Source organism: Poeciliopsis prolifica, unplaced genomic scaffold, assembly GCF_027474105.1.
Source record: "Poeciliopsis prolifica strain line A6 unplaced genomic scaffold, Auburn_PproV2 SCAFFOLD014, whole genome shotgun sequence".
Classification (NCBI taxonomy): domain Eukaryota; kingdom Metazoa; phylum Chordata; class Actinopteri; order Cyprinodontiformes; family Poeciliidae; genus Poeciliopsis; species Poeciliopsis prolifica.
The window spans coordinates 2,635,019-2,660,215 of NW_026562389.1; the positions used below are offsets into that span (position 1 = coordinate 2,635,019).

Consider the following 25,197-nt stretch of genomic DNA (forward strand, 5'->3'; position numbering starts at 1 on the left):
TGAAGGGTATGTGTTTCTGTGGATGCTGGAGGCCAATGTTCTTTCTGAGTGCCAGCCAACAGATGGTGCCTAATCTATAGAAGCCCACCCCAGCCTGTCATGGCACAAGAGCTAAGACCCCAAGTTATGTTTGCATACTTACCAATCAGCGGACTAACGCTCTCCAATAGAACACATGCAAACCACATGTGAAACATGCTCCCAAACATGTAGAAAGACCGAGGCACACCTCCAAGAGAAAGTTAAGACTCCAACTCAGCATAGCGCCACCATGAAAGCATCTCATCAGTTCCAAATTCATTCAGAAACTTGACAACAACCCCAAACATAGCAATAAAAAGCTGTTTTAGTTAGGAAAACAACTAAAATTTCTAACAGATGGCACGGCCCTACAGCGTCCTCATCTCAACATTGTTAAGGCAGCATGGGATTACAGGGACAGACAGAAGACACTGAAGCAACCCACATCATAGAATACACTGTGTGAAAGTCCTGAGTCACCCCTAACATCTTCATACTTTGCTCTTCTTCTCCAGGCTCTCTAAATGTTGCCACCAGTTCAACTTAGGAAGCTTGGACAATGGCAGAGAGGAAGCTTGGACAATGGCAGAGAGGTTTTGCACTTTGTATTAAGTTGCTTGAGTATACTGTACAAATCTCTGAATATTATAGACACATTTTAAAAAATTTGAAGGAACCACCCATTTCAGATATTCTGTTTAAATCTGAATGGGTTTGCAGACATGCAAACATTCAAATGTGCATTATAAAATTCAAGTATTAACATCAGTTGACAGAATGAGCTTTGCATTCCTTGGAATCAACCACGATCTTACAAATGAACATGTAAAATATTGTAAACTAATCACCCAACAGGAGCAGTTAGGAGCAAATAGATCCAAACCTAAAAAAATTGGTTTAATTTTCTGGTAAGTTCATTTTAAAAGTGAGCCTTCTTGAGAATCAAGTCAATGATAAAATAGTTACCAAATCAGGTTTGTCAAAAAAAATTAAATTTTTCCATAGTAAATTACAGTAAATGAGACAAACATCAGGAGCACAATATAAAAATCAGGAACATTTGGACACCACTGCTTCACAAGCTTCAATGTCTATGCATTGCTAAGAAATGTGATTCCCATAAGGGCTATGAGTGAAGGTGTCTGTGTTCTTCTAACCTTGTGAAAGTGTGTTTGTTCATGCACACGAGGACTGCAAGTGTTTGTGCAGATGTAATTTCTGATACGTGGATGTCAAAATGGAAAAGCAAAAAGAAAAGCAGGAAAGCCGGAGAAAGCTTACAGAATCATGTGGGATGAATTAGACATTATGTTTTAAAAGCGGAGATCTCGAAGGCTTGATGAAAACCTCGGTGTGAACAAAGAAGAACTGTTAGTCACACCGACCCCCTCATGCTGCCCCGTCCTGTGATACGCGGTGAATCAGAGGCTATTTACTGGGTATTTCACAGAAATAAAAGCGTATCCAATCACTAGCTATTCTAACAGAGTGAAATTACTCAGCAATACCACTCTGTCAATCTTGATTTTCCTGTACCACTGCTTTTGCAAAGGTCACTGTACAATGGTGCTCTCACGCAGCTGTATATTCCCCAAGCATGGAGCTGTGTTTTCTTGTTTGATGGGGGAATATTTTTAAGCAGCACATAGATAGAGTTGTGTGTATCGCAAAAAACATTGTCCCTCATTTAATATTTTGTGTTTTTATAAAATGCATCATCAATAAGTGATTTTGTGGCCAATCTCCGATCACCAATTTTGCAGAGCTCCGACAGGTCAATGCCAAACTCGGTTTTATTTTACAAATTCATACACAGATATCCATTAATACAACTCATTTTACATATGACAATAAATGACCTATTCAAAGCAGATTACAGTTTACAGTTTACAAACACCTGAAATACAATGAGCTCCGTATCCCAGAATTCTCTGACTTAATCTTTGAGATTTTAAAGCTCTGGCTCGATCAATAGTATTTATAGACAGGAGGAATCTTTCTTTTACAATAAATTAATAACTATATGATGGTATCTCTGAGAGCAGATAATGTTGCACAATAAAAAAAATATTACTAACAATTCCAAATGAAGCATTTGAATAAAAGTCTACCTTTCAATATGTATTTTAAACATGTTAAATGGTACAATTCAACATTTGAATTTGATTGTTTTTTGTTGCAAAAAAAAACAATCAACAACTGGGACAAACCCAGGCAAAAGCATTGTGTTTTGAGCTTATGTCCAATTAATCACAATAACGACTGGTCAAGTCTAAAATAAGACAATTTCAGTAACAAGTTGATTTCTTGGTACATCTAAAAAAAATAAAAAATGTTCTGTGAAACACAAAGGTGATGTTAATATGCAACTCATAGTATCACTCTGAGTTCCTTTTATTTCTTCATAGTCTTCTTTCAATTCAGCTCATATAACTGGGCATTTTACACTATTAAGCCCTCCCTAACCCCGCCCCCACCGCAGCTCCCAGTGTCGGCTCCAGAGACACAGGTCATTTGTCATCAGCGAGGGGAGCATGGGGAAACAGCAAGGCCAGCACGGGAAGCTCCATGCTGGGCATGACAGCTCTTGCCGTCGCTCTGCAGATCTGCTGAACGTGGTCAAACATTCAGATAGTGGTCAGGGACAGAGACGGAGAAGAGATGTCAGTCTCTGACAAGCATTTATGCCTTGGCAGTTCTATTTATTACATGACAAAGCTTGAATGAGGGGAAAAAGACAAACTTACAAGGACTTATGGATAAAACCAAGCAATAATTAATGCATGTTCGCATAATAACTGCACAGGGCAAGGGACTCTAAAGTGGAGTGTTATTCCAAGTTCTTTCTCGCTGACCCCATAAGAACCTACATGATTCATTACTCACACACAACACACCTACATACATGCACTCAGACTTTCATTACAAGCCATCCATCTGAGGAGGAGGAGGAGGAGGAGGAGGAGGAAGAAGAGCATAGGTCAACGAGGGCACAGAAAATGCATTCCCAATCTCTTAACTTTTTCACCTCTTTGCATAGATGTTCATCACAGTAAGAGAAAGAGGAAGAAGCACATAAACTGAACAATCTAAAAAGTAATGTGGAATGGGCAGTTTCAGGGCAAAAAACATTGGATAAACAAAGAAAACAGGGGAAAGGGTCACTGAGCCCACTGTGACATTGTTACAGTTGGTGCTTCGGTTTTAACCCGGCGAACATGCAGATACTGTATCGATCTGTGCTCTAAAGGGTACGTGACGACGGTGGGGTTTTAAATAAAAGAAAAGGGGGGTGGAAGAAGGGACAAGAAAATCAATTTTCTTTGCTCAAATGGAAGACGGACCTCTGGAAAAAAAAAGAGAAAAGGAAAAGAAATGACGTTGAAGAGGAAGGAGGTCAGATGGGATGGAAGAGGGAGGAGGGCTGGTCAGCAAGCCAGGCTCCTTCATTTGAGCCATGCAGTTTATGGTGGCTATATCCCCACCTCCACCAGCCCTCCCCCTTGTGCCCCTGCCTTAGCCCACACTCCTGGCTTGCTTTTGTCCCTGGATGCTCCGGTCAGCACATTCTGCCTCTTTGTCTGCAGCAACCCTACCTTTCCTTCTGCTGTCAATAACTGTATTGAAAGTAGGGGTGGGAGGGAACTGAGCCTTAAACGCAGTCATGCATCCAGTCAGAAAATACATCACAAGTGTAGGTAAGTGGCACAGCTCTCGTATTGGGGAGGAGAAACAAAACATGTTTTTCCATCTCACCAAATGTCAAAGGTGTGACAGTGTGCACCCATAATAAATGCACTGGGTGTTTATGAAGAAGAAGAAGTCAAGACTTTGCATGAAAAGGATCACTCATATGTATCTTCTTTGTGAACCCATCATGTTGCCTAACAGACATGGGCAGTCTGAGCCAGACATCAACCACTTATCTTTCAGTAACCATCACTGCCGCCCCTCAATTTCTAACACGTTTTCCACCAGAAATCCCACCAATGATACCAGACCAGGCAAGCGTGAAACAAAGCCTGGCAACAGACATTGCATGTGGCACGAAATAACAAAACAAACTCTCACAGAATCACAAAGGCGCAACAAAGAGATGTCTTATGCCTTCCAGTCAAGGCGAGGCTGCAGTTGACTACGAGCAGGTCATGTGAGGCTAAAACCAGAACCAACTGGGGGCATCTGCTCTCAAAAGGGACAATATCACCTGAAGGACAAACATCAGATAACAAAAACCAAACTGAAAATTTGGCAAAACACAAAACATCACTGCCTGAATTTCAAAAGCTGGTCTCCCTTGCATTTTCTGACAATAATAAAGCAATAAGGTAAAGAAAAAATAATAGTTATTTGTATCAGCTGTAAAAATCTAAAAATTTGCTGTAAACCTACCACAGCATTTCAGATAATGAAAATCATACTCAGTCAAGCATGGTGATGATAGAAGCATGAGTTCTGGTAGAGAAGGTTGGTCCACGATCTTACGCTGACATGCACTGGCGCTACGCAGTTGGACAACATTCCAAACAAATCCACCTTTAAAGTGGCTTAAAAAAATAAAACATTTGATGGGAATGGCATAATCAAATTTTGTACATTTAATTGAGATTTTTCGCAAGACTTTAAACAAAAACATTCTAGTCTGGCTGAATTAAGACAATTGTAAATACATAAACGGGGTACATGAATGTAAAAGACTTTCTCCCAGTTTATTGCAAACAATTCATTAAAGCCAAATCATCCAAGGCTGAAACAATCAGTTATAAGGCTCAGGGAATAACTACTTATTTACATTTGCCGAATTGGTCTTTTTTTTTCTCTAAATAAATTATATGCTTGTTTGAAAACTTCTTTTTGCATTAGGTCATGGTAACCTTTGATTTAAAAAGATGTATCTGTTTATTGAACTTTTAAGTGTGACAAAAAAAAGCAATAGAAGTGATCCATAAGACCAAAACTTTTGCACAATACTGTTCACTGAGAACTTGAAAGAAATCCTGACTTGATTTAAATATATGTTTGTGTGTCCGTAGGTGGGTTTGGATAACCTTTAAATCCGCAGTATCCAGGTGATGTCCCGCTAGTCTGAAGCGTGTCCTCCTGACCTTCCAATTAGAGCTCACTACCCAGCAGCAGCAGTGCTCTAAATCTTCCCCAGGCTGCTTGGTTTGGACTTGGGTATAAAACAGCCCTCTGTGAAATCATTACTGGGCTGTAAAACACTGGAAGAAATTCACAATTAAAAGACCAGAAGAGATGCAGAGAAAACAAGGCCAGAAGGCGAGGAGTTATTTCCATGTCCAGATATGTGAAAGTAAAACATTTGCACAACCGACAAAACAGCAAGTGACTCCAACGGGGGATGAAGATGTACGAAGGTGCGGCTTTTTTCTTTCTTTTTCAGGGATGTGAACAAAGAAAGAAACCCAGAAGAAGTCCCATTCTAGGCACACAGACAACTCAAATAACTTTTACACTACTTTGTTTACAGAAATCCATGAGCTTTACTGTCTTCATTTAGGCATAGGTCATTAAGAAGACCTACAATTAAAATTTGTAAGTCTTTTTATAATACTCTGTTTAAAAAAAATAAACATAGTATCCATCTGAACGCACCGCTCACACAATAAAACATGATGGTAGTAATATAATGTGGGGACAAAATACTAACAGAAGACAGAAATTTGGTGTTGTGACAAAATGTGAAAGAGGTCAAGATGTAGGGACGGGTTTGTGATACGCTGTAAATATTTATGAGATCATAATAAGCACAAGCCACAGAAGTAAAACAAATGGATTTACTTACATTCTTGTACATTACAATATAATCTGCAATCAAAGTTGAAAAATCGAATATTCACTGCCAAATCTCCTCAATTAGAACATGAAAAGCACATGTTGAAACAAGTTTACCAAACGGAAAAACAACTCAAAATAAAATGAGGAGCACATCACACAATAGAAGAAAGTGAATTAATGAAAAATATGGACGATCAAAGCATAAAAATAGCTGCGCCAGTGAGGAATAATAGCCCATCAACATATAAATAAACAAAAACAAACGCATCAGTAAATAAAGATTCAGCTGGATGATTCAGACTCTAAATGCTGTACAATCTAATTAGTGACAGCATAATAAGCCATTATATCATAATACTGGCATTACATTAATGGTGATGGGGAGGTGCTGGGGGTCTGATGGGGAGGGAGAGCGTGAAAGGTCACAGAAAAATGATTTATTGGATGCCTTCTCATTAGAGTGAAGGTAGGAATTGTCATCTGAAATTAAAAAGCAAAAGCGCTATGCTTTGTAAACCCACGTCTGCATGCATTTTTGAAATGGTCCCAGTCCACTGTGGGAGGAAGATTCCCTCAATTAACTTCACAGTGAGACATAAAGAAGCCTAATCCATACCTGCCAGTGCCAGTACCAGGCCCCTTGCTGGCACACTGAGCCTGGAAATAAATAAGCATTAGAGCTTAGCTACAAACAGGCATGTTTACATTCTGCAGTCTATTATTGGATGACCGCAACGTATTTAACAGCAGGCTGCAACTTTTGTGTTCACACACCAGGGGCCTCAAGCAGAAAAGAGTGTGCAGTTTTCACACTGAAAGTTTGAGGAGGCACTGGTGGCACACAAAAAAATTCAGATGTATAAAACTGTGCATAGATGTGTCTCTGCACATGCTGGACTTTTGGATTTTTAAATACAAATTTCAGGTGAATTAGTTGCAGCCGCATGTGACATTTCTCCGGCCCTACATACTTACGAAAATTAGTACAAATACCTGGATGGCTCCAACCACATGTCTGAATAACCATGACAAAGGCTTCTGTTTGAGTCTGTTTCCAAATACTACAACTACTTAATATATAATAAATTGCATTTAAAAGGGCTCCTTTCAGGGCACATAAGATCTCTTATATATGCAGCTTTTTATAGGCAAATGTGATTGTTTACATTTTGTCCACCTTAAGAATCATAAAATTTGACCTGTTTGGAGCTAAGCTGCATGTTCTGCAGAGGTGGACATGTGCTCTGCTGTTCATGTGTGATTATCAAAGCCATAAACAGTAACATGCAGTAAATTGTAAATTTTGTGTAAGATTTTAAGCTGTCCTCATATGCCCCTTCTTTTGTATTTACATCATGCATGTAAGTGATTTAATGTGTGAATGAAATATCACGGACATGGTTTTAGATTATGCAGCAGCCAAGTTTTGTACCCAACAAAATTTCCTTTGGGACAATAAAGTTCATCATATCCCATCTTACCTGACTGAGTTTTCTTTTGAAGTGAGAATGAAAATTATCTGCAGATAATTTATGTCTTTCATGGGTATCGAAGCACAGACCACTGCACTTTAACACCTGCAAATTTAGTAGATAAGTCCATTGAAGTTTTCACATAATTTTCTAAAGCATGTTACAATATTGGATGAGGCTGAAAGAGGCTTTCACAGCAGGTAAGAAGTTTGCATGGATTACAGCACACTTTTAAGAAGCATTCATTTTTGAACATGTGCAGAAAATCTTTTCCCCAATATTTATAAATGAGGCCCCAGAACAGCAGCATGCAGTGTTGGTTCTTGAAGCTTCCTTTAATAACATCCTTCCCTAACTGGGAGTATCTAAAAATTTGTTACTCACAGATAAAAAGAATAATTCCAGCAAAAAGAATTTCTGCTTTTTGCAATTCCTCTCAGGACAGAAGAAGAGATAGGAGCTTTAACTCAGAAAAAAAAAAATGGCTCAATGCATTTAGCCCGTAGGAAGAAAACAATAAAACAAATCGATGGAGCGCTTGTAAACACTGCAATTTTAGTTTGAAAAGAAGTGCCTGAATTAGAAATAACTAAGCTTAAGCCAGAGCTTAACCTCCCGCTATCACTTATCGATCCATGTTTATTACTTTTAAAATGTGGGTAATTGGGAAGAGTTTGGTGCAATCTCTGTCTGCATCTTTATAGGACGGCGCAGGTCGTAAGTGCACCCATAAATTGGTTTTATGAGTTTCTGAGACATATCACTGGTAATGTTTCCGTTCGACTGCTTTATGGCCACACCACAGTGACTCCGGTGAAAGATACTTTCAGGCATTTTAAAATAGTGATGCTGACAAAAAAATATAAATATGCAGCATATTGCAGAAGTATTGACACCCCCTGAGCCTATCCAGATTTTTTTATGAAGGTGTAGCAACAAACTTCAATGTATTTCACTGGGATTTTATGTGACAAGCCAGCATCAAGCAGGGAATATCTGACGAGTGGCAAAAGAATGCAGAATTTTCACAATTTAAAAAGAAAACAGATTTCTGAAGAAAATAAAAGTGCTGGTTGTTTGTATTCATCCCAATTTGATATACTTCTTAAATACATCCAGCACAAACAAGAGGTTTATTGTTCACTATTGCTTTCTAGAAACTTCCCTTCCCCTGGTAAAGAAAGCTTCCCATGGCATGATGCTGCCACCACTATGTTGCAGGGTACAAATGGTGTGTTCAGTATTTTATTGCTTCCCCAAACACAGCCTTTTGCATGTTGGCTGCAACTTTTGGTCTCACTTGGCAAGAGCACAACGAATGAGGCTTGTGACAAACTGCAAGAATGACCTCTTTTGGCTTTCATTTCACCTCTGTATTATACAGGCCAGTAGAGCAATCTTGGGACATTGTTTTAGTCCTTTGCATATTCAATCAATAACAGAAGTAACTAGTCAAGTAATAGATATAAGCGAGGCAAGTTTGAAAAGATCAGCAGCATTTTAAACAACAAATCATGAAGGCGACAATAGATAACAATGCTTTGACATTAATATTCTGTATGATACATGTATGTCTGGATGACAGAGCACACACCCTGTATTGTGCTCCAGATGTTCTCTTTCACAACGTTGCAAAAGAGTACCAGCATTCAGCTGTATTTTTATATTCCATCATCGTTGTGCCTCCTACTTGCACCATTCAATCCCTCCATCAAAGCAGCCCACTTTGCCAAACATGATCCCTGCCTGTTGTGTGATGGTTTGGTTTCAAGAGGAGGATTAAACAGTTCCCACACCAACTCTCTGATCTGGACCTTATCTCAGGTTTCTCTTGACACCACCAGTGCTACAGAGTTATTAGGAGCTAAAGGGGCTTTGTTATGGAACACAAAAGGCAAAGCTAGGCAGCGGTTAGCATGTCTTTGTCAAAGGTTAGAGAGGTGTTAAATAGACTACACCTGAGGCCATGTTAACACCCTCACCTGGGACGCATTCAGACTTCAGTGGAGCAGTTTCATTCCGCTAAGACAATTAAGGAATACTATTAATGTGGGGAAAAGCTGAAAATAAATTATTAATGGATCCACCAGTGAAATTACAATTTTACTATAATCGACTATGATTGGCAGGTCAGGTATCTGAATTATCAAAATCTAAATGTATCAAATGCGTTAGAGCTAAAAATGGCCCACTTTCAGTAAAATAGCTTTAATTTAGCTATTTTCAATCATTTTCAAGAATAAATGGCTCATTACATGTCATGTCAGACTTAAGTGACGAAATTGACTGGGCTACAGCAAAACATTTATTTTGTTTGTTGTGTGAATGCCACCAGAGCCATTCACACAACAAACCATCAAAGTGTTTTTTAGTATACACATTGAATTTGTTATGTCTTAATTATACAGATCTGGTAGTAATCAGGTCTGGGGTAGTTTGGCTAGTTAAATTCAACTCAGCTTTCTAAATAATGTGGATAATAGAGCTTAAATTATGCGTTAGCGAGGTGGGAGATTATTTTTCATGTAGAGTTTGGATAGCTATTTTTCCTTTAATAAACGAAGTAATCATTACAAACTTTTCCTTAATATGTGCTCCAGTTATTAACATTTGAAAAGAAAAAAAAATTATTTGATTATATACATGATATAATGCATGCAACACTTTAATCAATGTGTAGTCCTTAAAGAAAACCAGAAATCAATGTCAACCAGGAAAAATCAAATTAGTGCATCTCTATTAAATTTGTATTTTTTCTATTTTTGGTAGAAAGTCTTTAAAAATTTGAAACGTTTAAGTGTTTGGTTATTTTTCAACTGATTTCTCCCTTTAACTCCTGGAACAAAGCCAGTCTCAGTTCTTCTCTGGAGGCTGCTGTTTATTGATCATAGTATCGCATTGTTGTAATGTGATGTCAGTGCCTTCCTAACCTGCCTCAGCATGTAGCAGGGAAAACAAAAAAGAAATTTGGACTAGACCCAGACAACAAAAAGCAAACAGCAGCAACTGTGATTTACGTTCCTTAACAACATCAAAATCATCTTCTTTTCATTTTTTATGTTTTCCCATGGTCCACATCCAGGATAACTTTAGGGAAAGAAAAAGATCGTATTCTGGGCCAGCTCAACGTCAGACCTTGTTACTCTGGATCCCCATCTCTTCTCCCTCCCTTCCTCATCCTTTCATCCCCCTCTTATCCCACTGCCCCCCTCTTCTCCATTCAAGTCTGGCTGGCCTACACACGCGATCCTCACGCAGGCTGAGCCTAAGCCCCGTAAAGGCTAACACAAGCATGGTGTAAAAACTCCTATTGGGGTCTGCCTCCCTCCCTTTCGCTTCGCATTACTTCTGCTATTCTAACTTTTCCACTTCTGAGCACTATCAATTATGCACTAGAATAACAGTGGGGCCAGGCCTGGCAGCAGGACATAAAGGCCGATTATGAGTGTGAATAATTCAACCATCTTCGTGCCATGTTCCTCTTACCAGTGATACAGGCAGAAAGGCTCTGTAGCTAATGTACAGCAGCAGACAAGATCTGACCTAGACTTAATGTACAGATGGCTCCTTACATCCCAGAAAAAGGAATTTTAAAAAGTCTGCCTTTGCTGAATTATTAAAACTGCTGTCATCCTAGCGTCATTCAAGGACTGACAAGCCTCAACACCTTTCCAGACCTACCTGTCAGGTGGCACATGTCTTAGAGTTAACATGCAAACCCTTATTTCATTACAATGTGAACAACAGCAAGTCATCTTTAAATTTAAAGAGGTCACTGAAACTGACATGCACGTACAGTCATGGTGGTCATTATGAAACTTGTTTGCTTTAAGTCATCAAGCAGATTTTGTTTTATCATCAACAAGCCATGAATATTTCTGCCTTGACTGGATTTTACAATTAGCGGCTCTTCTAAGAGATATCAAACACCAAAGCCAAGCACGCACTATGTTCTAGTGTCAAAAAAATGACACATTTTGCCCTAGGCTTTTGGCTTACCTCATCCGTGTACCTCATTAAAAATACCTGGAAAAACAAGTACACTGTCAAGATTTATAATGAGAATTCTGAAATGTCAAATATAAATTTACACAAACTTCCCAACTTTACCACAAACTTCCCAAAACCTGGAATTTTACCATAAGTTTTAATAATACCTCTATAAGACCCTAGTAATACCTAAAAATATTGTCATTAAAAAAGATACTTAAAAGAAAATTAAAGAAGCCAAAATTCTGGTTTCAAATATAAAAAAAATTGTATAATATTATAAATCATATTAGCATTTTTGTGTTGAAACTAAATTCTCATTTTTTTATATAATTAAAATATGCCCGATGTAAAAGAGCAAGTCATAAATATAATTTTTTTTATAGAAATGTATAAACCCAGGTGCTTCCTTAAACTTCTATTTTACATCTAAAAAATATTTGACTACTCTACGAACAGCAGTAGGGAAAAAATTATTTCAACTTGCGACAAAAAAGAAAAGGAGAAAAAAAAAAGGCACATTGCTTGCCCCCTAAATTTGCGTTTCCGTTTGACATGCATGCTCTAATCCTGGCTGGAATGTCTTCGGTCTTGGAGTCCTGAGGCCCTGAGGAACAGAACCGCAGGTGAAACTGAACTCTCTGGAGTCTCGTCCTGCGTCTCCACCACAACAACAAGCACACCAGCGCAACAGGAAACTTCCTGCACAGTGTGCAATGTGCAACAGCCTCAAAGTATATATTTTTATTATTATTATTGCGGAGTACATTCACTTGTAGTACTCAAAAACTTTATAATCTTGTATAGTTAGTTTTTGAATAACTAACCTAAAACTTCTACTTCTACTTCGTCAAAAGTTTTAAAAAACGAAGAACTCAGACTGCTGTTGTGAAAATGAAAAACATGGTAAGGAAGAAAAAAAAAGTCAAAATTTATAAATAAGCAGGGCTTGAAAACTGGGATGTAATCAGTTGTCTATCAACCTCTGCAGCAATAACTCTGAGTATAATGCCGATGCTGTGAGCTTGGTCAACTCAGCAACATCCCCAAGTCTTGAGGACAACACAGTTACAGATCTGGCAACAGAAAGAGCAATATGCCGCAAAGAGGGAAGCTGAAGAAAGAAACCCACTGACCTATATATTCTATGAATACTTAGCAGGGTGAGGAGCAAATGGAGAGAGTGTTTGGGTTAAGACAAAGAAATGTACTGACTGATCTGAAAAATATATCCTTTTGGAAATAGACTGACTTCTCTGTAACTTTAAAAAAGGAAGAAATGAATCAACAATACTATTTCCATCGTTTTCACAAGGCAAGGTGATGAATGTCCCCTCCATAAACCTGGTTTAGTCATGTTTTGGTTATCAAAGCCCCACTGAGAGATTAAGGGCTTTAAAACTTTTATATGCGTGACTATCCTGGAGAAAAACACACACACTCCTGAGGATGTGGCTATAGGCAGCGCTCATCACCTCTGTTTATCTGGTGGACTTAGCCCACTTTGGGGACTCCCCTTAAGTCTCACTTATCTCATTAGAACCTTAAAACTGATTAATATGAATGCCAGCAGAGGCCAGCTCAAGACATTCTTAAGAAAAGAGGGAAGAAGGAAAGGAGGAGAGAGGGATGGGGGAGAGATTTTTGAGGAAGGGGGTTTTTGTGTCTCCGGACAATGAGCTGATGGCTTTTTAAGTCTCTCAGAGGCTCTGGGTTAATACCCCGGCCTGCAGTCATGGGATAGGCCATGGTTCAAAGGCTGCTGCACTCCAAAGCTCACTGCTCACTGATTTAAGAGAAGAAAATAAACAAGATGAATAAATACCACATCTGCTGCAACTCGAACCTTACTAAAGAAATAATGAACTGCCTCTCCAAAGCAGAGGTGTACTGTATTCATTTTTATTAGGGATCTACCAATACATCTGGCTCAAAAGGACAAGGCGATATTGCATTATTTTTTGGGAAAATCACAAACTGTGTTCACCAAATATGTAATCATTGTAGAACACTTAGAGGTGTAACTCGCCCAGATACTGTTTTTCTCAAGAGCTCCTAATTTCAACCTCTCACTCCCAAATAAAATAGGGCCTTTATCTGTGCTTTAATAGCTTTCTGATGAAGACATTTTCAGCTCAGGTTTGTAGAGACTAAGATTAAAACTATTAAAAACTGTGAAAGGTTTTAGCACTGAAGCTGCAATAAAGTGCAAAGTAAAGCAAAACAGTAGTATATTGCAGTCATGTTGTGGTTATCAAAGTCCCACTGAGCTTTACTAATCAAAGCTTCATGGTCAATAAGTTCATGTTTGACCAATCTAGTCTTTTTTTTTATTTTGAGCAACAGATAATTAAATTCAACCTGCACTAAAAGAAAAAACAAAAGTTTAATGACCATTAAAAAACATACAATGCTCAAAATAACAATTTAGATAGTGCAACAAGATAGTGCTTCAGTTTTACAAAAAAAAAGTTTATTACCACAAAAAAGACAACAGAAGGGTATCATTTGCCTTAGGGCACATAAGGAAGCCGTAAAGCATAATTAATAAATAGCCAGTATTCTTACAGTGCTTACAAACACACACATACACAGTTTAGGTGCTGGTGTGTGCGTGTATGTGTGTGTGTGCGTGTGTGAGAGAGAGAGAGAAGAACAGAGAGAGAGAGAGAGAGAGAAAACTTCATAGTTTTCTCACAAAATGAGAAAACTATGAAGCAGCTCTCAGAGGAGCAGGTTTGGAGAAATGGGTCAAAAATAGTGCTGTGCTCTGCTATTGTAGTGACTTTGTGTTTCTGCTGCTTCATTAAAGAGGAGGTTGGTTCAGGACAACTCAAATAACTATGAGTGAGCAGGCACGCAAAAACACAAATACAGTTGATGAACGAACTCCAATTCATTTGAGCATCAAAGACAATTTTCACTGGGGATGATGGACTCTAAGCAGTGTTACACATTTTTAAATGGTATGTTTCAACTGTTTGATTCCACACTCCTCTTGGAGGTATCAGAGATGACCGTGAGTCATCAGAATAGTCAAGACCTTTTACTTAATGTATTAGTAGCTCAAGTTAATAGTAATTCATTTAAAATTCTAAAATATTTTTCAAATATAGTTTGACAGTTTTTTTTTCTTGTACTAATTTGTAAAAACTATATACACTGATTAAACTAGAACACAAGTAAGACAGGAAAGATTTGTTTTATTTGAATTATGATTATGCATAATGACCCAAATTATGCATCACAATGAAACAAACAGATAATTTTATGATCTTCTCTTGTAAATTATGTCTGAGGACAAAACTAGCTAAGGTTTTATTGCTTTAGTTTGTCCCTGCAGCTGATAATGTGGCATTGTGGAAAGAAACCCTCCATTATGCTGCTACATTGCACACGCCTCAGCTTTCTGACTTTGATACAACGGAAAATACACTTTCAAGGGCACAGCGTGCGATGTATCACAATAGGTGAAGAGTAAGATGCAACTTTGTGTTGACCAGCACAACACTAGCCCCCACCACCACCACCACCAAGTAAACACAACCCTGTGTGTGGTGGTCCAAGCTGTCTGAGGAAACAAAACAAGGGTTTAAAACCTGTGGGCTTAATCCTATCTCTGCGGAAAACAGCCACGGGGTCACTAAACCCACACCATGAAAACCACATCTCATTGGGGTGAAGATGCAGAGTACGGCCATTGGAGAAATGCCACCAACCAACCAACAAACCAACCGTTGTCACCTCCAGGGAGGAAGGCAGCCAGCAAACTGCATGCATCTTTAAGCCTCAACAAGGACGGACAAGGAGGAGGGTAGGAATTGGATGGTTTAAAGCAAAGGGGAAGCAGGTTACTTGGAAGTGAGCGGAAAAAGCCACTTTTTTTCACATACGCTGACAGGAGGAAGCTGGACTCGGACCAGCATCTTTAAGATTGGAAGACGACTGCTCTTCCCACTGAGCTACAGTTGGCCCCATGCATCTATCCTCATATTTGCCCTCCTCTACTCTTGGTCCGTAAACCAAGCTACAAATTTAGCTGTCTGTTCTCCCGTTTTCTTTCCCTTTTGCTACCCAGAAGTGGTAAGACAGCAAAACCTTTACTAAAAAAAAAACAAAAACAAAAAACAACAATTATCCCGAATGCTGATAAAATACTACAGCATATTTATAATTACAGTTATTTATATGAAGATATAAAATAACAGCAAATTTTGTTATAGCTAAATAAAAGTACCTGTAATGTGCATATCATCAATTTTTACTCTTTAGTTCTTTATGGAGTAACACTCTGAGTACAACAAGTAAGTGTTTAGACAGGGTATCTGCTCTGGTATCCTTCACTTCTTACAAGATTTACATCATAGTTCCTTGAAACCTACTGCGATAGACTGAATGCATCTTTGAGTTTCACAAAACTGGAGAAGGAAATTCTGGTATTTTTCTAATGCATCCTTGAAAGGATTTTACTCCATGAGAACAGTATGACAGAAATTTCCAGCAATTTTTAAAACATTAAAAACACCTTTTTAAAACACTGGTGTATCTTATCAATGCAAAACTGGTCCATGCCAATTCCTGTCATCTGTCCTTTTTTGTCTCTTTCCCTTCACCTAAAATCCACATATTACCTGGAGATCAGGCTTTTTTAGAGTGGGAAGAGAAACCAGGACAATGGTCGCCTTTCAGGCTCGCAACCCAGCACTGGGGTGGGAAGATGAGAGGTAGGTGGTGGTGGTGGTGATGGGGAGTGTTATTGGCTGCTTGTATTTTTATTTACTGTCTTTTCAGTGGAACACAGCAAGATTATTATTGGCAGGTCTTGCAGCCATGGCTCCAGAATGAACAATGAGAAGGTGACTTTGCTTGACTCTTTGTTTATATTCAGGTCAATGGATCAGCATCACAACAGTGACTTTAAGAAAAAGGTGAACATTTTCCCCTTTCTGTCAATATATGTATGAGAAGCTTTTATACATACAGACTTGAAAAGTGATCTCTGGCTAAAACAGCGTATATTACTGGATAAAAAGTGTTTTTTCAGGGCATATAAAATCTGAAAGTCTGAAAGTGCATCAATTCTGACGGAACAGTGGCCCACACAACCATACATGCGTGCTTCCCAGTCTGTCCTGGGAAGACGAATTACCTCATGAGTCATTTACAACTGGCTACAACCGTCAATTAGGTCTTTATTCACAAGCTGGAGATGTGTTCTCTTCTGGGATCTATTCTCCACACTGCTGCCCAGCTAGAAAAACATCCATTCACTACCCCACCAGCCTCCCTCAAGTTAAATAAGGAAAAACGCAGTGTACGGCCTGAAGTCAGCCTACCATGAAAGGAGTTATCTGTGGAAAATGTGGCTGTCAAAAAACGAGCGGTCTGAACCGTCCACGTCAAAAATTCCAGTCAAACAGAGCAGTGACGAAAGAAAATATAAAGAATTGAATCCCAACGGCTCTTTTGGCCCCAACACATGGAGATCTAATGTCTGCAACACAATGGAAATTTGACCATGAATAAGATCAACAGAAGTTCTAGTTTGTGCTTAGAAACGGCTTTCATATCATATGTAGATCTTAAATGGTTTTCTTCAAAAGCAGAGCAGGCACTGTAGGCAATCAGATGTCTCTCAGTAGTGCCCCTCTCTGGTTAAGGGAGGAAGATCTATGCCGAAACAGCTGCTGGAAACCCTCCATCTTATAGTAGAAAGCAGACAAGATAAAGATGGGCGTGGTAGCGGCATTTTTTTCTAACCATGAAAGAGCATCACTGGTGGATAATGGTGCAATCAATCCTTCTCCAGTGTCTTACAATAAAATATGAGCTTCTATGTGTAGATTTTTGCTTTCAAGCAAAAAAAAAAAAACTTGTAAAAGTACTTTTGCAATGACGTGAGCAAAGAATTGAAAATGATTTTGTCTTAAATCTTGAATATTTTAAGAACAAAGAAATTTAATAAATGCCCATAAACAAGGACATGCATCTGCAAAAACAGAGTACATTATTTTTTTTGTTTACATACCAACAAATAAGTTTTCAATAAAGATTTGCGCAAATGTACATATGCGCTGATGGTTAATATTTCATTGTTTCTGAGAAGAGCAGTATAGAATGTTCCCCCACAGACTGAGGGCCGTGGGCTGGAAAAGGGGGCAAAAAGACAGATCGCTCGGCTGATAGCAGCATTTCAGCACTTGATCTGACCTTGGAGTGATTACTCTGAAAACAAAAACCTAGACAGTAATGTGTGGGGGGAAAAGTGAGTGAAACATGTAGCTTGAAACGAAGCTGCTATTCAATAGTTTTTCCATTTGTCAGTGCAGAAAAAGAACAACTTCTGCCAAGATTGGAAGGGTAAATAAACTTTTTTATGATTCCATCTTAATTAATGCTGTTACTTTGTTAATTCATTGTGAAAACATATTTTATTTTATCATTTAAAGTAAAGAGCTGAAGAGTTCTATAAATTACTCATGCAAGGTCACGGAAAAGCTTTAGGTCATTAAACGCTTTAATTTTTCAGTCTGCACACACAGACGCCTAGAAGGAATCTCCTTTCTGTCCAGTTGCAGGCTGCCTTCTACAGGATTAGCATATCCACGACTGCAGCCCAGCCACCAAGCACCCCAGGCGACAGGGCTGCTTCTGTCCGCCGCATAGCACCTCCACAAGGGTCATGGCCAAGAGTCCTCCCCCCTTCCTCCACTGCACACCGAAGAACAGCTGCTCTGCTAAAACACATTGACTGAGCATTGACTACTGCCTGCTGGACTCATTTTCAACCTAATTGTGACAAAAAGAAATTAAAATGTAAACAGAAATGCATTTACAGGTCTAGTGAGAAAATATAAAGTGGCATTTAGAGCCTAGTAAACAGTTACTTTTGCAACATTGCCGTTACAGTTGTTGCTTGGTTTTTTTCCTTCTATCGTGTCTTGTTTGAATTTTCTACAGCCCGACTCACATATTGTGACCCCCTCCGCTCTCTGTTTGGCTGCCGTTTTCATGCCGTGTTCGCCAATGTCACAGACATAAAAAAGGCGGTAATTAATGAGAACTTTTAGAAAAATTGAGGAGAGAATGAGAGAGCAAGGAAATGAAAACAATGACCTCATTAATAGTGATCATTTTTGTTAATTAATTTGAAACACTTTCAAATTTTGCTGCATTCATAACTTGACACACAAATATCTTATTGTCTTTTTATGGGTAAGGGCCAATATGGACTTCTCAGCAAAAAAAAAAAAAAAAAAAAAAAATATATATATATATATATATATATATTATATATATATATATATATATATATATATATATATATATATATATATATATATATATATTGCTACTTGCTACCAAAAACACTATGTAATGTTTTTTTTTTTTTTCTTAGTCTTTCTGCTCTTTACGGCGTTACAGAAGTAAAGCAAGCTGATACTGGCTACTATATTGGGTAGACCCTACATTTATAGAGCTGTACAATATATTGAACTGCAGTTGTTATCTCAAAAGTCGTAGTTGCAAAAGGCACAATATTTGGGGGATAATATATTGCAAGAGCATATTTTACATAAAAACCTTAGCTGGAATAAAAAAAGGCCATGCTCCTTTTGTTTCCAATTTTTTGAGAACATATATTTCCACACAGTACAACTGCCCGTTATTTGTAACTTAAGGAAAAGTTAAACAACGGTGGGTAGCAACCAATGGGGTAGGAACAGTACTGTGCTCCTGTTCTCTTCAAACTGCTAAAGAAAACTCTGGAAACTCCAGCACTTTCTCTGCGCTCTCAGAAAAAACATCAAGAAAAATGTATGCCTGAACATTTTGGTAACCATAACTTTCAGAAACGATTTTATTCTTGACACCAGAAACTGAATCCTGCCTAATTTCTAAACTAAATTTGAATGTTTAGTTACACATTTAGCGAACCACATCCACATAACCCTTCCAGGCAACCACATTTTGTAAAAGAGAGAAAGAAGATCGGAAAATCTTCTTTCTGATATCTCTGATACAAGATATCAGATTCTCAGATATCTTGTATCTGAGAATCTGAATGCAACAAAAAAAAACAGCTCTGTTAGGAGCATGATTACTTTAAATGCACAGACACATTTAACCCCCCGAAAAACAAGCACAAAAGACAAAGCAGACGTGACTCCAGGAAGAGCACAAAAACACCACAACCACAGCTACTGAGTGGATATCTCCATTTACATTCACAGATGTGAAAACTTCATCACAAGGCGGTAATTTTTACAGTTGTTTTCTGCCGCAAAATATAAATCACCTTGAAAAATATCCATGGACAAGACCTCCATCTGCTTGTTGTGCTAATAACACCTTACGTTTCAAGGAGATTATTAGTTGCTAGTTTCACATTCACTGGCCAACTTTCTGCTTCGTTACTTCTCAACGTATGCGTGTGACCTCTCTCACTCAGAGTGAGTCTGACCTCTGAGGCTCTTTCCTCACCATCTAACCGTGGAGGGACCCTGAAAATATCTAATTGTATTATTTTATTCTCTCTGCCTGGCGAGAAGAGACGGAGGCAGGCGAGGGATAAGAAGGGAGAGAACGACAGAGCTGAGAGTTTAGAGGCGACACGGGAGAAAAGGGAGGAGGTATAGAGGGGAAAAGAGGAAAACAGAATTGCTGTATTTTGGAAATCACAATCGAGAAACTACCAGATCCTGACACATTCTTTTCTAATAGTATTAATACATGCAATAACAGTCAAAAAAAATGTCATTTTTACATCGGAAGATGTCAGAAGTTCTTTTATGCGTCTTAAACAACAATTAGAGTAAGTTTTTGATCTTGAACCCCTTGTAATAAATTAGAAAATCTCCACACAAAAAGGAAATGTGTACCAAAACGTGGAAAATTAGGGTGTTACTCAGAGTAAAACAACTAGCAACTTCTTGATCTCAAGCTGCAGTTGTGAAACACAATGTTGGAGAAAAGCGAGCGAAACCACAAGGAACCCCACAGTCCCAAACCTACCTCACAAACACAGCTACTGGGGCACGGCCAGCACGAATAGCAACACTACAAACTGACACCGCAATACAATAAATCTGACCATTCAAAAAACTATTTTAAAAATCCACTAAAGATTTTATGTACGATTCCTTGTTTGGTACTGATTAAAATGTGAGCTATTGTGTGTTTTGTCAACCAACAAAGAGAACAAAAGTAAAACTAACTTGTACATTAACTTCCCCCCCCATTTTTTTTTTTTTTTTTGTCTTTATCCAGAATAATCTTCCTACAACTTTTTTAATTTAGCATATTACAACCAGAAAGTTTCAGGGAGACTTTCTTTTGGCTACTACATAATGTTTTGAACGCCTAATAACACATTAAGCAGCAGAGATGGCAAAGTTTTTCATGCTATTAAGATGCACATGAAAGTGTCCATTTTTAGATTTCTTTCTGTGCATTTCAGATGAATAAGTTCACAGCCAAAGATCCACCTTGATTGGCTATTCATTTTTAATCTATCTGAACTTGGCACCATTTGCAGTCAATAAACTTATCAGATGTACTTTTTTGAGTTGCAAATAAATTAATTATGATAAGTGTTGGAGTCAAAAGGTTTGACTCACATGTGGGGTTACCTATAATTTTGTTTAATTCACTAAATCTATCAGAGTTCAACTCCTCTTCTTCTCTTTTATGTAATAGTAAAATTTTTTTACAACAGAACTAGCCGGGTCTGATCACAGATGAGAAAATCTGTTTTTTGCAAGCCACACTTTGGATACTTTTTTAGACATCTAAAATAATAACCCAAAACATACTTTTTCTTCAAATAGTAAAATCTAACTGCATATGTTACAATGGAAAAAAAACACTGAAATTATTCATTAAAATACATTTTTTTAAATCATCCAAGCAAGTCCCATGATTTGATATTTTCTGCCGTCATATGAACCTTGAGTTTTTGGCTCAGTGTGCCTGTTTGTGTGCTTGAATGCTCTCCAAAGTAGCCGTGCTCTCGGTGAGACCGTTCAGCCTCAGTCGAAGAAAAAAAAAGAAAACAGACACAGCCAAGTTCCAGGTCCACACCAATTTTCTACAGTAATGCAGCTGGAAGGGGACTCGATATTTATTAACTGACTCATCAATACTATAAGTTTTCTAACTCTCTCCCTCTGTGCTTTAAAAAAGTTACCTCTCTGGCTTCTCAACCCCTGCAAGGCTCAGAGGCAAACAAACTCCACTCAGAGTAAAGTAGAGCGGACCGACTGTTTCAGAGCTGCAGCCTCCGTGAAAACCTGTTTCCTTCCCTCAGGCGAATTTCAATCTGAGAAACAGATGAGGCTCAGGAAACTATCTATTACTCAGGTTTTACTGGAGTTCAAAGAGAGCGGAGCATATAGATCAGAGCAATATCAGAATATTCTCTGCGCCTGTTTCTGGTAATGGCTCACATCTGAGATTAACAGTGGATTTATTTCAATCTCAATTTTTTCCCCCTTCATAGAAAGCAGGATACTTGTCAGCACATCTGGAAGGTATCAAGTTAACTAAGCAGCCTGTCAACTCAAAACTTTTCTCTTTTTTTCTAAAAAAAATAGCACAACCCAGTGAATGTGTGTCTATCAATGGTAGGCATCAAGATCTAACTCAAGATTGCGTTTACCTTCATTAAAGACAGTGCTCCATTAACAAACAGTCAGAGTAAGTCTGGCTATGGGCACCCAGACCACACCAGTCATGCTCCATGGTTTATCAAGCTGGGAATCTACACACCCGGCTAGGACTGGCCCCCCGACTCCAACCGGGAGCCTATACAGTCGCCCCTCCGTTTTTACACCCTGGCCGCTAATGGTTTCAAGCAATAAGTCATGTTTTCACAAACTTCAAACTCAACGTAAATAGTTGCTCAACAAATTCGTCGTGTGCTATTAATGACTTTGCTCACTAGGAGGGTTTTTTTTTTTTGGTCGACAAATAAAACACTAAGTGCTGGTGGCAGTTGAGTGAAAGGTCTCGGTAAACTCTGCCAGGCGGCGATCAGACTTAATAAGCCGGGGACAAGGCTGTACAGTGTGCTCCATGAGGGACTTTCGGAAGGAAATGCTGTCTGGACAAACAGTTTACAAGAGCTTGGACTATATGGAGCAACAAGGCTTCACGTCTGAGAAACTTTTTTGAAAGGTGCTTGATCTTATTCAACAACCTTTACAATTCTATTTTCTTATTATCAGCACACAGATGTTTTTTGTTTTGTTTTGTTTCTTTCTTTACTTTTTAGTGAAAGGTTGTTTTTTTCTGTCACTGTGCATCATCTTTAGATCAATGTTTTAAGAGTTTGTTTTAGAGCAACACATCAGGACATTTGGGCTTTAAGACAGCGGTCTAGTCTCTTCCTCTAATACATAAAGCATACATTATGACACAATTACACTAATTGCTTTGCAGATTTTTCAATAGGTCTAAAAACTAAGCTAAAACAAAAAAGTGCATTTTAACCTACAGCCTTTTTAATTATTCTTTAAAAAAAAAAACTATTTAAGCTTCAAAATAACACATCCAATAATTCTGTTTAATTTTCAACAGCACGTTGAACAGCAAGAGTTGTTCAACGTAATTACAAGGCACATTATTATGCATAGTTTCAAACAAAACAAAACAAAAAATAGAAACTGTATGTAATAATCTGAAAAACAATTACTCTAATCTGATTTGGCTTTTTCTTCTTAAAAGATCTTTTTACCACAATTCTCATAAACTATTTCAGGATAATGACCTAAATGTAGAAACAAAAGTTGAAAAGTTTGAACTTTATCAATTTAATACTACATAACATTTGACCTTTAGTTTGCTGATATTTTTGGTTTAAAAATTCAATTCAACTCTTAACAAAATTCAATTCAACTCTTATCACTGAGGGGACTAAAGTTTTAAATATTAAGGGATGAATTAAAATAGACTTTCTGGTTGTACAAGCACAAGTTTTGTAGAATGTGAAGAAGACTTTTACTAAATATTTCAAATCTACATGTAGAGTGCACCTCTGACCCGTGTGTTTCCACGACGGTCGAAAGTTTTAAGCATGATCATCAGACTGCGTCAGGACGCGAGGAAATACATGGTCTGCATCTATGGTTTAATCTGATATTGCTGCTCGAAACAGACGAAACAGAAACACCGGGAATAAAAGTAGAAAACATAAAAAGAATAGAATTTGTTTCTCCAGAACTACAGCTGACAAGTAGTAGAAATGTGCGTAGGTCTGGGGACCACTGGCAGTAGGGAAATAGGCCTTACTTTTCGGGTTATATCTCGAAAAACTCACGGCACAACTAAATGTATCCAAATATCTCTGAGGTGTACTTTCCTATCCTCAGCAGAAGTCGGTCTGTACCTACAGAATCTGGCTGCGCGGAATAAAGAGCGACGGTTCATTCAGAGCGGGGAGAGAGAGGGAGAGAGAGAAGGAGGGAAACATATCCCACTGTCAGCGGGGAAGCCTGCTCGACGCGCGGCTACAGCACTTACTTGGTGTTGGTCCGGTTCCAGAAGACGGCGTAGCGGTCGGCCACCACTTTGGATCCGGGCTCCTGGCTTAGAACACACATCAGCAGCACCAGGCAGACGAAGAGGACCATTTCCACTTGCAGCATCACTACAGCAAAACTTCGTTAGTCTATTCCGTCTCAGTGTCGATCGCTCGGTCGGATCAGATACGTGGAGCGGGTGGAGGGTGCAGGCAGGAGAAGCGGGGCGCCTGAACCGGGACAGGTGACCTGATCTAAGTCACATGTGGACCGGTGTTTCTGCTTCAGAGCTATCAACGTAATGCGAACAGCAAGAGAACCGAGCGAAAGAAAAGAGGCAAACGTGATCATTCAACGGGGAGGACGGATGAGGTGACACTTGTTCAGGATGACGGAAATATGAAGTTACAAAAAATTAAGGCGTCAACAGTCCCGATGAAAATATGTGCCTTTTTTTTTCCCTGCCGGTTTGTCAGGACGGAGGAATCCAGACAGAATGGGTCCCCCCCCACCCTCCCTCTGATGCACAAACAAGTGAGACCAGCGCAGAAAGCCACCAATGCGCAGCAGAACACTCGGTGTCTCCCGTGGCGCTGTACAGTGTCAACCCCCCCACTGCGCTTGCTGGGTGTAGCCTGTGTCAGGGCCAAAGTGACAACTGCTCAGCCCTTCACTCCAAAAGCAAAAGGCGCAGATTAGTCCGAGACGTGATGGAAAGAGGGGGGCTCAGTGTGGTCCAATGACGCTGTGAGGGCGCAAGTCAGATGTCCGTGTTATTATCCCGGCAACTTTCTGAAGCCATGCAGTCAGTCAGTGCGTGCCGGAGGAAAATGATGACTGACAGCGTTAGATCGCCGTGTAAAACAAACCCAAAACAAACAAAAAATGAAACACTGTCATCCTCTTCGCTGTGATCCGCCGGAGGTGTCACGGCCGAGGCGGGGAGGAGTCCGTCTCTGTGGCCGTGTTGTGTTTTTTGTCTCTCTCCCTCTCCCTCTCTCTCTTCTTCTTCTCGCTCTTTCTCTCTCTCTCCCTTCTGGAGACGCTTGTTTTTATCTCCGCATTCCAAAGTGTCCTCCTCATATAAAAGCCATCGCGCAACGTACAGGAGTGGAATAATCGCAGCGCTCTCCCATGTGCATGCTCTGCTGTCGTCCCTCCCGTTCTTTTTGTTTTGTTGGTTTTGATATATATTTTTTTCTTTTTTTGTTTGGTTGTTGATTTTTTTTTCTTGTGTTTTTTAGGGAGTTGGGGAAAACTCCGGGACACGAAGAGACTGGGTAAGAAGAAGGACAGAGGTTGCAGCTCCACGCAAGCTCCAGACTCAGACTGAGAGAGTGGGTTTGGTTACGGCGGAGCGGGGCATAGTCCCATTGGTTTGCGACGATCTGAAC

The 25,197-nt window shown here is 39.1% G+C and overlaps 1 protein-coding gene across 2 annotated transcripts in view; it reads right to left on the reverse strand.

The window, feature by feature from the left end:
* Nucleotides 1-24,874, reverse strand: part of efna5b (ephrin-A5b) — a 111,498-nt gene extending 86,624 nt beyond the window's left edge. For both annotated transcript variants that reach the window (XM_055039123.1, XM_055039122.1), the window contains exon 1: nt 23,805-24,874. In XM_055039123.1, coding sequence (XP_054895098.1) covers nt 23,805-23,929 — 125 coding nt within the window. In that variant the 5' untranslated portion in view covers nt 23,930-24,874. The remainder of the gene's footprint in view (nt 1-23,804) is intronic.
* Nucleotides 24,875-25,197: the final 323 nt, after the last annotated feature.